Genomic DNA, 17,301 nt, shown 5'->3' on the forward strand with positions numbered 1-17,301 from the left:
TCATCGCCTGTAAATGGGAGTTTGAAACTCAGGCAAAGGACACTATGGGTCCAGAAAAACAGAAGGGTTTGTTTCAGCCAGATGCGGAATGCTTATTACTGCACGCTGAAAAGTCTGTATTAGACTTCCTGAAATCTACCTCAGGAATGTCTAAGCCTGTTGAAAGCCCAGAGAAACAACTATACAGAGACGAGGAGGCGATTCAAAAATGCGGGCAGAATTTGCAAAAAGGGGTCTTAGAGCTTTTGCAAGAGTGTCTCAGTTCTCTTGGAGCTGTTCCAGCAGCCGGTATGCTGGTGCCGGCAGAAGAGGGAGGGGAAACTTCCTTGGCTGCCTGTGTGCCAGCAGCCGAGTCCCTTTCCGGCCCTAGGGGGGTGGAGGGGACAGCCCTGTCCCCCCTGGGAGGGTACGGGGGGGTTCAGCCCGACCCAGAGCGGTCCGGGACCTCCACGGGCTCGGCGGCCCTTGCGCCCCGCCTTCCAGGGGTGGGCTTGGAGCCACAGCTGTCAGTCAGCGTGACGTCAGCAGTGACGCAACCACAGCAGCAGCTCCAGACCCCGCCTGCGGCACCGTCCCCAGGCCAGCCCTCATCAGGGGCGCCCGTGACGTCACAGGGAGGCGTGGTCCCGTCCCTCCATGCCCAGCCCGGAGCCAGGGGACAGGCGGGGGGAGAAACCGAGCCTTGGCCTGCACCAAGCGCTGCGGCGGCACTTTTAAAATTGAATCCACTTTACAATAAAGCTGCGGCAGAGCAACAACAGCCTGAAAAAACAACAGCTTCACCACCGCAGATAGATTTACTGGACACCACACAAAGCCAAGAGTCTTTTGAGCATAGCCGTGGTAATGCACAGTTCTTTCAATCTACAAATCCTCCCACAGACATGGACACAGGGTTACAGGACATGTCAGTACAAAGTCCAGCATCTCTGGAATGGTTTCAGAAAAACAGCCGAAAAGCAAAAATCAAAAGCATTGTAAGATGCATTACTGGCTTATCTGCAAATTATAGCAGTCACAAGCTTCAGAGAGAAGCCCCTATTGAAGTGCCTTCAAAAATAGATTTAAAAGTTTAAAAATGTTGCATAATAGAATGCATATGGATGTTGTATTTCTAATGATATCTGTTGATTTTGTTTTTACAGAATAACGTAAAAAAACATGATATTTATGCATCCCAAGAAATTTAAAAGATTTTTCTTCAGTTTTGGTATTCTCAATACATGAAAGCTTTGAAAATGTTATCTTCTCTATATATCTACTGATAATGTAGTATTGTATGATATAGAGTGATCAAGCAGTATTACTGAAATTACAGTTAATTTCTGCAAGATGCATTTCTTTAAAATTAAGTTGAAAAATCATATGATTAATCCTACAGAAAAAGGATTTAATGACAGGTTTCTTTCATTTTTAACCTTTCATTTGAATAAGTGTATTGTAGATTTAGTTCAATACAGTTTTCAGTAATCTGAAAGTCATATTAACCATATATTACCCATTTGCTTGGTATTTTTTTTTACAGTTTTAATAAAGAAATTTTAATGTGAGTCCTTTTGTTATAAAAAACAAAAAAAAAAAAAAACAAAACAAACAAACAAACAAACAAAAAAACCAAAACCAAACCTGTATAACAGCATATATACCAATTTGGATTTTAGTTAAAAAAGTTAAACTTAATGTTTCTGAAAAGTACTACAAAAGCTGAATCGCAAATTACCAAATCTGTGGTGTTGTATTTTTTCTCTAGTAAAACTGCATTCTAAAAATCCTAACAAATTTAAGCATATACCAAGCAAATTCTTGTTACGAATGGTATTTTTAATAACATCTACAGTTATTATAAGTTATTCTCAAAACCAGATAGCATAGAATGGTGATAAATTTGTTACATCCCTATAATCTCTATAGTGAATCAATATTCCTGTTATATTGTGTTCAAAGAAGTGTATACCAAACTTTTAATTGCCTTTTTTTATAATAACAGAGTAAGATTAAGTTGTGTTTTCATCTAATATAGATTGTGTTAATAAGATTAATCAAAGTTAAATTTCACTATGTTTAAGTTTGAGTGTTTTTAAGTTAAGTTATAACTTTGGTATTTTTTAATTTTAAGTTTTGTTACTTCCTTTTATCATAATTAACTTTTAACAAGTTTAAATTTAAATTGCTTCATGTCTTATTGAAGACATTTGTTTAAACTGCATAGTTATTTTCCTATAGAGATAAAGATAATTACAAATATTTTCAATTTATTATCTTGATTTCCTCAGACACTCACTGATGACATATTCATTCTATAATGTAAATTTATAGATTTCTATGATGAGCATTATCTATGGAGTGTCACTGTGTTTGCAGCCGGCTTTGTGCATATTTTGATGTGTCTTTGTGTAATTACCTTTTAGACACGTGTCATTTAAGTTTTTTTATCTTCTCACTACAGATGCATCTTGGTAAATAAGTTATGCAGCTGCTCTATACAGAGTTTTTTTTGTCTTGGTTTTTACTCTTTTCTTTGTTTAAAAAGATTTGCATTTGCCTAATCCAGTGTATCTTTATTATTTTAGTTTCCAAAATTCTAAGAAGATGTGTCATGGTTGAAAGTCAAGGGTTATGAAAAAAACTTCAGATTGAATTGACTACTGAATGGTTTGATTGGTCGATTGCCTAGGACATCTGATCATTGTTTTATACAAATGCCTTTTAAAGGTTTGCTGTGTTTTAAGCATCTTATAGCTGCTATTTTTAAACCCCTTGCTTTGAAAATGAGTTAGGAGACATCTTTCCAGATGAAGCCTAAGGCTCTGGCCAAGCCTTGACTTTACCTGGATGGAGAATTTACCAATAAACCCAGAAGTTTTCTGCATCAAAACAATATTCAGGTCAATTTGACTTGGCAATTAGTGACTTAATATAGCAGCTGGATTTTACAGTGAGCTTGGAAAATTGTTATCCGGACATGATTTTCCAATCTTCCATTGATTTATCAGCTGTGGCAGACTCTGGGATGAGAGTATATATTTAGTACATTTATCAATTCATATTACAGATTATTCAGATAAGTTTAATATCGCATAATATTAATTATGCATCTTCTTAATAAGTTTTTGATTTCTGTAAAAGTGTTATTTCCTATGTGTATACATGTGCAAGTGTTTTAATTTGATGGTTTTTCATTGTCATAACAAAAAAACAAATACCTTACTTAATTATATAAAGAAAAAGGGGGGAACCAAGGCTATGCCTCGGAAGTATAAAAACCTTATATATCTTAAATTTTTGGAAAAAGCGTAAAGATCTTACATCTATTGCAAATAATTCTTGAACAGTCCTTTTTAGACAAGTCTTTTACGAAGCCAGTTCCATCAATTATCAGGTATTGTTCTAACAGTACTCAAGCAAAGTTAAGAGAGAATTCTTTGCGTCTAGTCAAAGGTTCAGAAACAAGATTAAAAAATTCATTTCAATTAATAATTTGGAGGAAAGTCTATGTTTGTGTATTCACAGGTTCAAAGCAGAAGTAACTTCCTAGAGAAGAACGTGGAAACTGATCAGCTGCAGAGACAAGCAGACAGCCCAGAGAGCAGAAGAGCGAGCATGCTGATATGAACTGTATCGAGACAACAGTTGACAGCAGAACGGCTTGGATCCCACATGCAAGAACAATGGACTTTGGGTTTCAAGTGAAAAAGTGGGAAAATTAATATTGTAAAGCCTCATTTGTTAAAACAGAAGTGAAGGAAAAATAACCTTTCTTGAAAAGTAATCCAAGAAAAGATTTAGGTTGATTTTTTTAAAATTTTTTTTTTAAAAAGAGAGGGGCAGATGTTGGAGTCTGAGATACAGACTGTGTGCCCTTGCTTTTAATATTTAGTTCCAGGATTCAAAGAAACACTGAATTTCATATAATATGAAATTCATGTGCATGTTTTCATGGTGATACATGAAAACAAATGTTAAAGTTAAATAGGAAATGTGTAAATGTGTAGATTAGAAAGTTTCTTAAATCACTGGGTGAAAAAGTAGTTTAGAGAACAGGAGACAAGATGGAGGATTTAGGGTGTTGTCTCTTGTCCTTCTTCTTTCTTCTTCATCTTCTCCTCCTAGGGGTTTTTGGGTAGTAGTAGGTGATTGGGTAGAAAATATCACAGTGCAGCACACAAGTGTTGGGTCATTGGGTCACTAAGAAAAATAGCTTAGTTGGCATCTGTTAATTGGGTAAATGGACATATAAAAGACCTTGAAGAAGATCTTTGTTAGCCATTTTACCCCTTTTCTATCATAGTGCACATAGCTCCTTGTACCTTGTAATGCTGATAAGAAAAAATAAACAACTGAGACCGAACGAGAAAAAAAATCGCCTCCCTCTCATCAATCTTCAGTTCAAAGGGAAAAAGAACCCGAATCAAAAAGTCCCCTAAACGGACAGCTACACGTTCTAGTTATATATGCGTATATCTATTTGTCTGTGTATCCCATTCCTTCTTCTTTGTCACGGCACTAAAAAACGATCGTCTGCCAGGAGCTGCAAGCCCCATGAGCACACACATGCAAAGGTCAAGAAGAGGGCGTGGTGAGGGCCTTGGAACACAAGCCCTGTGAGGAACAAGTGAGGGAGCTGGAGCTGTTTAGCCTGGAGAAACAGAGACTCAGAGGTGACCTTAGCCCCTCTCTACAACTGCCTGAAAGGTGGCTGTAGTCAGGTTGGGGTCGGTCTCTTTTTCCAGGCAGCAAGTGACGGAAGTAGAGGGCACAGTCTTAAGCTGTGCCAAGGGACATTTCGGTTGCATGTTAGGCAAAAGGTTTTGACTGAAAGAGTGGTAAAAGTAGAGGAATTGTCTTCTCGGGGGAGGTGATGGAGTCACCATCCCTGGATGTGTTAAAAAAAGATTGGATGTGGCACTCAGTGTCATGGTTTAGTTGAGGTGGTGTTAGGGCATGGCTTGAACTTGATGATGTTAAATGGCTCTTGCGACCTAGCAATGCTGTGATTCTAGGAGCCCTGCTAACAGTGGCCATAGGCCAGCAACCTCGCCAGGCGATGGCGCAGATCAAGGTAGGCTTGCATGGCCTGGGAGTGGGCAGCCCGATCCTGCCACAGGCTGTGGAAGAGGTTGGATGGCCTAGCCGTTCGTACATCTGGGGGCAGCCTGATCTCCTCTGGAAGCCTCTGGTTGCCCACAATAAAATGCTGCAGGTGTTTCTTTTGCAGAGCTAAGCGCAGCTGCTCCAGGACATCGGACAGCTGAAGCAGGAAATACCTGCTGTGCCACTGTGAGAGCGGTACGGTGTTCAGCTGGTGCATGATGATGGTCTTGATGGAATGGATGGAGAAGCCCTTGCACTCCTGAAAAGCTGCAGCAAGGAGCTGCAGGCATTTGAGGTGCGAGCTGTCCTGAGGGAGCTGCCTGGCCATGTGCCTGAAGAACTTTGTCTCTGCCATGCTGTAGGTCTCAGGCCACACTGTGCTTGGGGTGTGGGCCCCTCGAGGCCGGCTGCTGATAAAGATGTCCGAGGTAAATCGCTGTAGCCCAAGCATCACTTGAACCTGGAAGCTTTCCTGGCCGTTGGACAGCCTGAGGTGGCAGAAGCGTTGGGAGCAGTGCAGCGCTAAATGCCAACTGCGTGACTCAGGCAAACGCTGCCAGCTTACTCCCAGCAGTCTGTAGAAGAAGTAGACCGTTTTCTCCACGTCAAGGTAGGAGCCGGTGCACAGCATGTCTAGGAGGTTGGGCTGCTCAGTTAGCATGCCAATCACGTCAGGGTGGTGGCGGAAGCACATCATGTTCACACCCTCCTGCCCCCTCGGGCAGCTGCACACCAGCTCCACGCGGACGCGGAAGTTCCTGCCAGGCCTCAGCCAGTCAGTGTCACGCTCCAGGCGGAAGATGTGGCCTGAGGGAGCAGTCAGGGGTACAAGCACATGGTACACGCTTTCCTCCCCGCTCTCAGTCCAGCCTTCAAAGGCACTGCCAAAACCAATGGCTTGGTGCAGCACCGGGAAGAAAGTCCCAACCAAGGAACGCCTGAGGGCACTTAGCAATTTCTCCATCATGGCCGTTGTCCTGTCGCAGCCTGCCTGCAGGTCCTGTGCAGGCCACTGTATGCGCTCCTCCAGAAGCCATGCCAGATTGTATGACCGTGCCTCGTCCTCTTCCTCGCTCTCCTTCTCCCGCTCGCCGCTGACCTCTGCCTCACGCCTTCTCTTCCTCCACATAAACCATAGGGGCAAGAGAAGAAGCAAGAGCCCGACAAATGCCCAGACCTGCCAGGCCTGCAAGGCAGACCAGAGCAGGTCTCCCCAGGATGGGCCACTCTGCATCAGGGCGAGCTGCTCCACCTCCAGCTCCAGCAGAATCCTCTCGCGTTCCTGGAATCTTGCACGCTCCTCCATGAGCAGACGCGTCGCCTCGTCCAAATCGTCCCCCACGGGCTGTGGGTAGTGGACTATGCTTTGCAAGAGCAAGAACCACAATACCCAGGTATCCATGGTCTGCAGGAGGACAGAGAGAAGGCCGTGAGGGGAGCGGGGAAAGAGGCAGCTGGCAGTGGGGGCAGCAGGTCTGGGAATCCCAGGGATCTGGGGGCAGCAAGGCCTGTCCCACTGCCCCAGCAGCAGCAGCAGCAGCAGTAGCAGTAGCAGCTGGTACCCTAGCCAAGGCTCTACCATGAGGGGCTGTCCCTGCATGCAGCAGGGAGAACCCAGCCCCAGGTGCAGCGTTTCTGCCCCGGCCCTTATCCCCAGCACAGCCTCCCCGCCACATGTGCACTCACCGCTTGCCCAAGCAATACAGGGCCAGAGTTACCTGCTGGGGCCTTTTCCAGCTGCCCCCATTGTGAGGCGCCCCCTGTGATGTCACAGGTGCCGCAGCGCATCACAAGCCAGCCAACTGCACCCTTTGTCCCTACCCCAGCTCAGCCACTTAGAGTGGCCCTGGTTAAGGGCTTAAGGCTGCTTTGGAGTAAATCTTCTTCAAAGAACGTCCCTTGGTCTTTCTTTTGTCTTTCTGGCCTCCATTGCCAGTCTCCTAGATCTCCATGTTGGAAGGCACCCTTGGGGATCATTGAGTCTAAGCCTCGACTCCACACTGCTTGAGCTACCCTGAAATCTCTGCATCATGCGGCTTGAAAAAGTCCCTGAAGTTCACACAGTTCCACTGCAAACTTAACACTGCCTACTCCACCAGGTCCCCAGATGGCACATGCCCATGACTTTTAAACCTCTCTGAGGGGGGTGACTCAGCCATTGATTGCCCTAGGCAGCCTGTTGCCAAGCTTGAGATCCTTTTGTTGAAGGAATACTTCCTGGAGATCCAATCTAAATCTCCTTTGGCACAACTTGAGGTCATTTCCTCTGATCATATTGTTTGTTCCCTGGGCTGGTAAATCTAATGAGCCCCAATTAGCTACAAACTCCCTTCAGGCACCATCTGCATTGTGTCGGGTGCAGATGTTAGGGCTGTGAGACCAGCTCTTCCCAGAGGAGAGGAAAGGTGCTGCTTTTGCACTCTGGTCCCCGGGATGCAGTGGGACCAAATGGCTTGTCAGTGGGCAGAAGGCTGCCAGGAAGTGTTTCCATGCGAGGAGAACCTTGCTGCCAAATACATCACCCAAGGCAATCCGTCCCCTTCCAAGCAGAAGGAAAAATCAGAATTCTCCTTGTAGAAAATGGGAAGCTTAAGAGGGAAAGTCAGTGCCGGAATGTGCCAGGATACCCACGTGGGTTTTGCCAACCTGCAAGGCCAGACCGTGAAGGTGGGATCCCGGCAGCCAAGAGATGCCCTCTTGCTCTGGGGCCTTCCATGGAACTGGCAGCACAGATGAGAGCCTTTCCTTGGCCTTGGCCTTCAGCAAGGCCACAGTGTGGGCAAAGCCCGAAGTCCCTAAGAAAGCAGCTCAGATTTACACTGGGCAACCTGAAGGATGCCTGAGGACAGACAAGCTCAACAAGGTGCTAGTGCAGTAGAGCTTAGGCTACAGCTTTCTGCCCTTGTATCTCTGGAGCCTTGCAGGGGAAGGCCGCATGGCTTGGGGTGACTTTCAGCAGCTCTCCTGCTAACAGCCCCGGGCCCGCCAGGCTGTTTGGTCTCAGGCCTGGCAAGAGCAGAAAGAAGCCCCCAAAGCCTGGCTTTGTAGAGCCCTGAGACAAGCAAAGATGAGGAGAGCGCAGAGAAGAGGCCATCAGCAGTGCACAGCAGCTTCTTGCAGCCAAAAATGACAGAAAATTCAAACACTATTGTGGTTTGGGGTTTGTGTTGTGCTTTTTTTGGAGCCTTTTCCCCCCGCCACAGGAAAACGTGTGGCATTTTCTGTGTTGCGCACCTGGATTTGAATGGTCTGCTCTTGGTGCTGCCTAGACAAAACTCAAAACTGTGCCTTTGCCCCTCTCCTTACTCTGTTATCATTTGTCATTTCTTGGGGGTTTTTGGGTAACACCGTTTCTTTTTCCTCACCTTGTGCTCAGGAGCTGGGAGGGCCGCCAATCTCCCTCCCCCCAGCCCAGCTTGGCCCTGAAAGGTTTCTGCAGTAGGGTAGCGCCGCATGCTGCCAGCACCTGTGGCAGAGCCCAAACCTCACGGCAACGCTGCAGGAATCACTGCCCCACCGCCCATCTTGTCCAGCTCTGGAGCTCATTTAAATGGTGGGGTTTTTAATCTAGCCGCCTGAAGAAAGAAACAATCCTATGGCAGAGGGAGCTTGAGGCTGTAATTTCGGGATCAAGCAGCAGGTGGGGACAGGACTGGTTAAAGCTCAGCCGACCACAGGTGTCATGGCAAGAGGCAGTCGTGCCGTCCTGGTTGCCTGTGTAATGTGCCCCTTCCATTGGCTTTGGGATGTGATGCATTTGGAAAGAAGGCGGGGTTTTAATGGAAAACCGCTCCGAATATTCACACAGTCCTCTCAGAGGTAAAAGTGAACTTGGCTTTATTTCTATCTTTAGCACGCTCTTACAGGGTCCCACAGGGATCGCGCAGCTTAACCAGCTGCTATTGGCTAATACGTTTTGTTGATCCTTCCTTTTCTTGTCCACAACATCATTGTTTTTCTTCATTCTCGCTGCTCCAGAGAAGTTCCAAGAGCACTGTCCCCGGAATTGTCGTCTGGCTTGAAAGCTGGGTCGTGCAGACAGGCTTTTACTAGAATATCTTCCTAGATATATAATATTCATATCATAAGAATACTTAATTAGTCTTCCTAAAAACTGTCACAAGCAGTGCGTAGCACTTAGAGAAGAATTATGAATAATGACATTCTAATGAAATATTATCAATTTAGTAAGAATTGATAGTAAAATACTTGAAGATCTCTTACGATTGCATCAGGAAACTTCCCTTATTCTGGAGTGCTGATTTTTCTGGATTCTTCTTCTTGGGTTTACATCCTCATGGTCAAGAACCACTTTTACACATACAGATCTCTCAGTGTCTTCCGAGAGTGAGCTGAGTGACTGTTTGCGAAGAGCAGCAGTTTCATTCAGTGAAGCATGGTTTGTGTTCTTCTGAAGGGACTGGCAGTGGTTATTTTGCCGAGCTCAAAAGGAGACTCAATCTTTGTAGCTTTGAACTTCTTATTCTTTGTGTCCTCATTATTTTCTCCAGTTGTGCTAACTGCATGTTCTAGCACCCATTCCTCACCCTGCAAACCCAATGAGCCGCAAAGACCACCGCATTCACCTCTGAGCAACTTTATTTTAAATAAAGTCTAAGGGCAGACTTGGCTTTATTTATTTTTTTTTATTTTTTTTATCATGAAGAATATCTGCTGAATCCACAGACTTTGAAAAGTAAGCTGAGCGAATGAGGGGCTGTGGACAGGTGGCCTTCATTTCTGATGAGAACCAATTCAGCCCTGTAAGTCTGGATGAGCTGAAGGAGACTGCTCACAAGCCCAGGCTCCCGGCGCATGACATTTACCAATACGAGAGGGGTGGCTGAGATCAAGAAAGTCTTGCACACTCCGGCTTCTGTCAGATTGCGTTTTATTGAAAAACCAGCAAAACAGTTTCATGCTTGCCAGTCATACGGCCACTTAGTGATACGTGTTAATTAATATGTGTCCAAACAGACAGTGACACTGTATATGGCCATACTTCTGTCCAAAAAGATTAGAGATGTGATATGCATCCTATATATTTGAAAACTATATTTAGTTTTATTATTTTATTATTTAATTTTATTATTTTATTATTTATTATTTTATTATATATAAATAATATTTATTATTGATTTTATTATTTTATTATTTTTATTATTTATTTTTTATTATTTTATTATTTTAGTTGTCATAAGTATTTATGACAACTTTCCTGTCATAAATACTTACAGATTATAAATACATATTATACATACAGATTATAAATACAGATACATAAATACATAAATAATTACAGAGCATAATATTTTTACTGTAGATAGTCACTATAGATAGTCACTGTTGTCACTACAGATAGTGACATAATCTACATACTGAATTTATAGTGTTTTATTATCATATCTATTCCAATGATTTTTTTCATTCTATAACATTTTACATATTTAGTAAACATAATTTAATAATAAATATATATCATTTGCGGTAATTATATAGGAATTTTCTCTAATTGGTTTTCTATTTCATTTCCATTTTATTTATGAAATTATTGTTTTGTATTAAATACAATACATGTATATATGTATATATATATTTTTAAGTATATCTATGTAATAAAAATTTGGCCTCTCATAAATGCAGTAACTGTAGAGCATGAATATGTGTCACAACAGGAAGTGACATTACATATGTGCTCTATCTTTTTGTCAAATCATACGATCATTGATAAACTATTGTTATCATTTGTATCTATTAAAAACAGAACTCTATCATTTGTATCTATTAAAAACACATCTGTTAATAAAAGTCTTTGTAGCTATTTATATATATAGCTACACGTTCTAGTTATATATGTGTATATCTATTTGTCTGTGTATCCCATTCCTTCTTCTTTGTCACGGCACTAAAAAGCGATCGTCTGCCAGGAGCTGCAAGCCCCATGAGCACACACATGCAAAGGACAACAAGAGGGCGCGGTGAGGGCCTTGGAACACAAGCCCTGTGAGGAACAAGTGAGGGAGCTGGAGCTGTTTAGCCTGGAGAAACAGAGACTCAGAGGTGACCTTAGCCCCTCTCTACAACTGCCTGAAAGGTGGCTGTAGTCAGGTTGGGGTCGGTCTCTTTTTCCAGGCAGCAAGTGACGGAAGGAGAGGGCACAGTCTTAAGCTGTGCCAAGGGACATTTCGGTTGCATGTTAGGCAAAAGGTTTTGACTGAAAGAGTGGTAAAAGTAGAGGAATTGTCTTCTCGGGGGAGGTGATGGAGTCACCATCCCTGGATGTGTTAAAAAAAGATTGGATGTGGCACTCAGTGTCATGGTTTAGTTGAGGTGGTGTTAGGGCATGGCTTGAACTTGATGATGTTAAATGGCTCTTGCGACCTAGCAATGCTGTGATTCTAGGAGCCCTGCTAACAGTGGCCATAGGCCAGCAACCTCGCCAGGCGATGGCGCAGATCAAGGTAGGCTTGCATGGCCTGGGAGTGGGCAGCCTGATCCTGCCACAGGCTGTGGAAGAGGTTGGATGGCCTAGCCGTTCGTACGTCACGGGGCAACCTGATCTCCTCTGGAAGCCTCTGGTTGCCCACAATAAAATGCTGCAGGTGTTTCTTTTGCAGAGCTAAGCGCAGCTGCTCCAGGACATCGGACAGCTGAAGCAGGAAATACCTGCTGTGCCACTGTGAGAGCGGTACGGTGTTCAGCTGGTGCATGATGATGGTCTTGATGGAATGGATGGAGAAGCCCTTGCACTCCTGAAAAGCTGCAGCAAGGAGCTGCAGGCATTTGAGGTGCGAGCTGTCCTGAGGGAGCTGCCTGGCCATGTGCCTGAAGAACTTTGTCTCTGCCATGCTGTAGGTCTCAGGCCACACTGTGCTTGGGGTGTGGGCCCCTCGAGGCCGGCTGCTGATAAAGATGTCCGAGGTAAATCGCTGTAGCCCAAGCATCACTTGAACCTGGAAGCTTTCCTGGCCGTTGGACAGCCTGAGGTGGCAGAAGCGTTGGGAGCAGTGCAGCGCTAAATGCCAACTGCGTGACTCAGGCAAACGCTGCCAGCTTACTCCCAGCAGTCTGTAGAAGAAGTAGACCGTTTTCTCCACGTCAAGGTAGGAGCCGGTGCACAGCATGTCTAGGAGGTTGGGCTGCTCAGTTAGCATGCCAATCACGTCAGGGTGGTGGCGGAAGCACATCATGTTCACACCCTCCTGCCCCCTCGGGCAGCTGCACACCAGCTCCACGCGGACGCGGAAGTTCCTGCCGGGCCTCAGCCAGTCAGTGTCACGCTCCAGGCGGAAGATGTGGCCTGAGGGAGCAGTCAGGGGTACAAGCACATGGTACACGCTTTCCTCCCCGCTCTCAGTCCAGCCTTCAAAGGCACTGCCAAAACCAATGGCTTGGTGCAGCACCGGGAAGAAAGTCCCAACCAAGGAACGCCTGAGGGCACTTAGCAATTTCTCCATCATGGCCGTTGTCCTGTCGCAGCCTGCCTGCAGGTCCTGTGCAGGCCACTGTATGCGCTCCTCCAGAAGCCATGCCAGATTGTATGACCGTGCCTCGTCCTCTTCCTCGCTCTCCTTCTCCCGCTCGCCGCTGACCTCTGCCTCACGCCTTCTCTTCCTCCACATAAACCATAGGGGCAAGAGAAGAAGCAAGAGCCCGACAAATGCCCAGACCTGCCAGGCCTGCAAGGCAGACCAGAGCAGGTCTCCCCAGGATGGGCCACTCTGCATCAGGGCGAGCTGCTCCACCTCCAGCTCCAGCAGAATCCTCTCGCGTTCCTGGAATCTTGCACGCTCCTCCATGAGCAGACGCGTCGCCTCGTCCAAATCGTCCCCCACGGGCTGTGGGTAGTGGACTATGCTTTGCAAGAGCAAGAACCACAATACCCAGGTATCCATGGTCTGCAGGAGGATAGAGAGAAGGCCGTGAGGGGAGCGGGGAAAGAGGCAGCTGGCAGTGGGGGCAGCAGGTCTGGGAATCCCAGGGATCTGGGGGCAGCAAGGCCTGTCCCACTGCCCCAGCAGCAGCAGCAGCAGCAGCAGCAGCAGCAGCAGCAGTAGCAGCTGGTACCCTAGCCAAGGCTCTACCATGAGGGGCTGTCCCTGCATGCAGCAGGGAGAACCCAGCCCCAGGTGCAGCGTTTCTGCCCCGGCCCTTATCCCCAGCACAGCCTGCCCGCCACATGTGCACTCACCGCTTGCCCAAGCAATACAGGGCCAGAGTTACCTGCTGGGGCCTTTTCCAGCTGCCCCCATTGTGAGGCGCCCCCTGTGATGTCACAGGTGCCGCAGCGCATCACAAGCCAGCCAACTGCACCCTTTGTCCCTACCCCAGCTCAGCCACTTAGAGTGGCCCTGGTTAAGGGCTTAAGGCTGCTTTGGAGTAAATCTTCTTCAAAGAACGTCCCTTGGTCTTTCTTTTGTCTTTCTGGCCTCCATTGCCAGTCTCCTAGATCTCCATGTTGGAAGGCACCCTTGGGGATCATTGAGTCTAAGCCTCGACTCCACACTGCTTGAGCTACCCTGAAATCTCTGCATCATGCGGCTTGAAAAAGTCCCTGAAGTTCACACAGTTCCACTGCAAACTTAACACTGCCTACTCCACCAGGTCCCCAGATGGCACATGCCCATGACTTTTAAACCTCTCTGAGGGGGGTGACTCAGCCATTGATTGCCCTAGGCAGCCTGTTGCCAAGCTTGAGATCCTTTTGTTGAAGGAATACTTCCTGGAGATCCAATCTAAATCTCCTTTGGCACAACTTGAGGTCATTTCCTCTGATCATATTGTTTGTTCCCTGGGCTGGTAAATCTAATGAGCCCCAATTAGCTACAAACTCCCTTCAGGCACCATCTGCATTGTGTCGGGTGCAGATGTTAGGGCTGTGAGACCAGCTCTTCCCAGAGGAGAGGAAAGGTGCTGCTTTTGCACTCTGGTCCCCGGGATGCAGTGGGACCAAATGGCTTGTCAGTGGGCAGAAGGCTGCCAGGAAGTGTTTCCATGCGAGGAGAACCTTGCTGCCAAATACATCACCCAAGGCAATCCGTCCCCTTCCAAGCAGAAGGAAAAATCAGAATTCTCCTTGTAGAAAATGGGAAGCTTAAGAGGGAAAGTCAGTGCCGGAATGTGCCAGGATACCCACGTGGGTTTTGCCAACCTGCAAGGCCAGACCGTGAAGGTGGGATCCCGGCAGCCAAGAGATGCCCTCTTGCTCTGGGGCCTTCCATGGAACTGGCAGCACAGATGAGAGCCTTTCCTTGGCCTTGGCCTTCAGCAAGGCCACAGTGTGGGCAAAGCCCGAAGTCCCTAAGAAAGCCGCTCAGATTTACACTGGGCAACCTGAAGGATGCCTGAGGACAGACAAGCTCAACAAGGTGCTAGTGCAGTAGAGCTTAGGCTACAGCTTTCTGCCCTTGTATCTCTGGAGCCTTGCAGGGGAAGGCCGCATGGCTTGGGGTGACTTTCAGCAGCTCTCCTGCTAACAGCCCCGGGCCCGCCAGGCTGTTTGGTCTCAGGCCTGGCAAGAGCAGAAAGAAGCCCCCAAAGCCTGGCTTTGTAGAGCCCTGAGACAAGCAAAGATGAGGAGAGCGCAGAGAAGAGGCCATCAGCAGTGCACAGCAGCTTCTTGCAGCCAAAAATGACAGAAAATTCAAACACTATTGTGGTTTGGGGTTTGTGTTGTGCTTTTTTTGGAGCCTTTTCCCCCCGCCACAGGAAAACGTGTGGCATTTTCTGTGTTGCGCACCTGGATTTGAATGGTCTGCTCTTGGTGCTGCCTAGACAAAACTCAAAACTGTGCCTTTGCCCCTCTCCTTACTCTGTTATCATTTGTCATTTCTTGGGGGTTTTTGGGTAACACCGTTTCTTTTTCCTCACCTTGTGCTCAGGAGCTGGGAGGGCCGCCAATCTCCCTCCCCCCAGCCCAGCTTGGCCCTGAAAGGTTTCTGCAGTAGGGTAGCGCCGCATGCTGCCAGCACCTGTGGCAGAGCCCAAACCTCACGGCAACGCTGCAGGAATCACTGCCCCACCGCCCATCTTGTCCAGCTCTGGAGCTCATTTAAATGGTGGGGTTTTTAATCTAGCCGCCTGAAGAAAGAAACAATCCTATGGCAGAGGGAGCTTGAGGCTGTAATTTAGGGATCAAGCAGCAGGTGGGGACAGGACTGGTTAAAGCTCAGCCGACCACAGGTGTCATGGCAAGAGGCAGTCGTGCCGTCCTGGTTGCCTGTGTAATGTGCCCCTTCCATTGGCTTTGGGATGCGATGCATTTGGAAAGAAGGCGGGGTTTTAATGGAAAACCGCTCCGAATATTCACACAGTCCTCTCAGAGGTAAAAGTGAACTTGGCTTTATTTCTATCTTTAGCACACTCTTACAGGGCTTTCAAATAGATTTGAAGGGGGATGGGGATGCAGCTGGGCTGTCTGGAAGAAGGCCTAAAGGTGGTAAGCCTGGGTTAGGGGTGAATTCAATAGCCCAGTTGTGGTGCAAATGCAGTAATGCACACAGAATTGGTAAGAATTAAGAGGAGCTGGAGGCCTGAGTGCAGTAGCAGAACTATGATGCAGTTGCCATCATGGAAACCTAGTGAGACAACTCTCATAGCTGGAGCACTGCACTTGATGGCTATAAGCTCTTCAGACGAGACAGGAAAGGGGAAGAGGTGGAGGGGTGACCCTTTATATTTGGGAAGTTTTTGACGCCATGAGTATTGAAACTAATGACAATGAAGTTGAATGCCTGTGGATAATAATTAAAGGGAAGGCCAACAAGACTGACATCCTCCTGGGAGTCTGTTATCATCCACCCAAGCAGGAAGAAGAGGAGACAACTTATCCTATAGACAGCTGGAGAATGTCTCAGGATCACCAGCCCTTGTTCTTGTGGGTGACTTCTACCTGCCAGACATCTGCTGGGAACTTAACATAGCATAAAAGAGACAGTTCAGGAAGTTCTTAGAGTGTGTGCAGGACAACTTCTTGTCACAGCTGGTGGGTGAGACCACCAGGGGAGGGACTATGTTAGACCTGTTGTTTGCAAATAGAGATGAGCTGGTGGGAGATGTGGTGGTTGGAGGCCACTTGGGGCACAGTGATAATGAAATTGTAGAGTTCTCAATATTTGGTGAAATCAGGAGGAACATCAATAAGATCTTTTACATTGGACTTCCAGAGGGCAGACTTTGGTCTTGCTTTAGTCTTTACTGCTATTTAGGAGGCTTGTTCAGAGAGTTCCTTGGGAAGCAGCCCTTAAAAACAAAGGAGTCCAGGAAAGGTGGGCATGCTTAAAACAGAGATCTTGAGGGCACAGGAACAGACTGTCCCTGTGTGCCAAAAAATGAGTCAACAAGGCAAATATCCAGCCTGGATGGGCAACTAGGTTTTGAAGGAATTTAGGAATAAGAACAAGATGTATCATCTTTGGAAGGAGGGTCAGTTCTCTCAGGAAGTATATTGCTGGGGCATGTAGGAAAAAAATTAAAGAGGCCAAAGTTCAGTTCAAACTTAATTTGGCAACTTTTGTAAAGGATAATAAAAAATATTTTACAAATATATTAACGGCAAAAGGAAGGGTAAGACCAGGCTTTGTTTTCTACTGAACGCAGGAAGGAATTTAGTAACTGCAGATGAGGAGAAGGTGGAGGTGCTTAACGCCTTCTTTGCCTCAGTCTTTAATGGGAAGATGGCTTGTCCTCAGGACAACTGTCCTCCTGGGCTGGTGGATGGTAGCAGGGAGCAGAACGGTCCCCGTGTTATCCAGGAGGAGGCAGTCAGAGAACTGCTGAGCTGCTGGATGTTCATGAATCTATGGGCCCAGATGGGATCCACCCCAGGGTGATGAGGGAGCTGGCAGATGAGTTTGTGAAACTGCTCTCCATCATTTACCAGCAGTCCTGGCTCACTGGGGAGGTTCCAGATGACTGGAAGCTGGCCAATGTGATGCCCATTCACAAAAAACGGCGGGAAGGAGGATCCTGGTAATTACAGGCCAGTGAGCCTGACCTCAGTACCCGGTAAGGTAATGGAGCAGTTTATACTGAGTGTCATCACACAGCACTTACAGGATGGCCAGGGTGTCAGACCCAGCCAGCACAGGCTTAGAAGGGGTAAGTTGTGTTTGACCAACCTGATCTCCTTTTATGACCAGGTCACCCACTTGTGGATGCTGTCTATTTGGACTTCAGCAAGGCCTTTGACACTGTCTCCCACAGCACACT

The 17,301-nt window shown here is 46.7% G+C and overlaps 2 protein-coding genes across 2 annotated transcripts; both read right to left on the reverse strand.

Annotated features, from left to right (window-relative positions):
* Nucleotides 1-5,008: 5,008 nt before the first annotated feature.
* LOC131575513 (inositol 1,4,5-trisphosphate receptor-interacting protein-like 1) lies at nucleotides 5,009-6,493 on the reverse strand. The gene has a single exon (XM_058831100.1). It carries the CDS (start codon nucleotides 6,491-6,493, stop codon nucleotides 5,009-5,011), a length of 1,485 nt encoding a protein of 494 aa, XP_058687083.1.
* A 5,008-nt stretch (nucleotides 6,494-11,501) lies between these two features.
* LOC131575514 (inositol 1,4,5-trisphosphate receptor-interacting protein-like 1) lies at nucleotides 11,502-12,986 on the reverse strand. The gene has a single exon (XM_058831101.1). The coding sequence runs from the start codon at nucleotides 12,984-12,986 to the stop codon at nucleotides 11,502-11,504; it is 1,485 nt and encodes a 494-aa protein (XP_058687084.1).
* Between the last annotated feature and the right edge of the window lie 4,315 nt (nucleotides 12,987-17,301).

Source organism: Poecile atricapillus, chromosome 2 (genome assembly GCF_030490865.1).
Source record: "Poecile atricapillus isolate bPoeAtr1 chromosome 2, bPoeAtr1.hap1, whole genome shotgun sequence".
Classification (NCBI taxonomy): Eukaryota; Metazoa; Chordata; class Aves; order Passeriformes; family Paridae; genus Poecile; species Poecile atricapillus.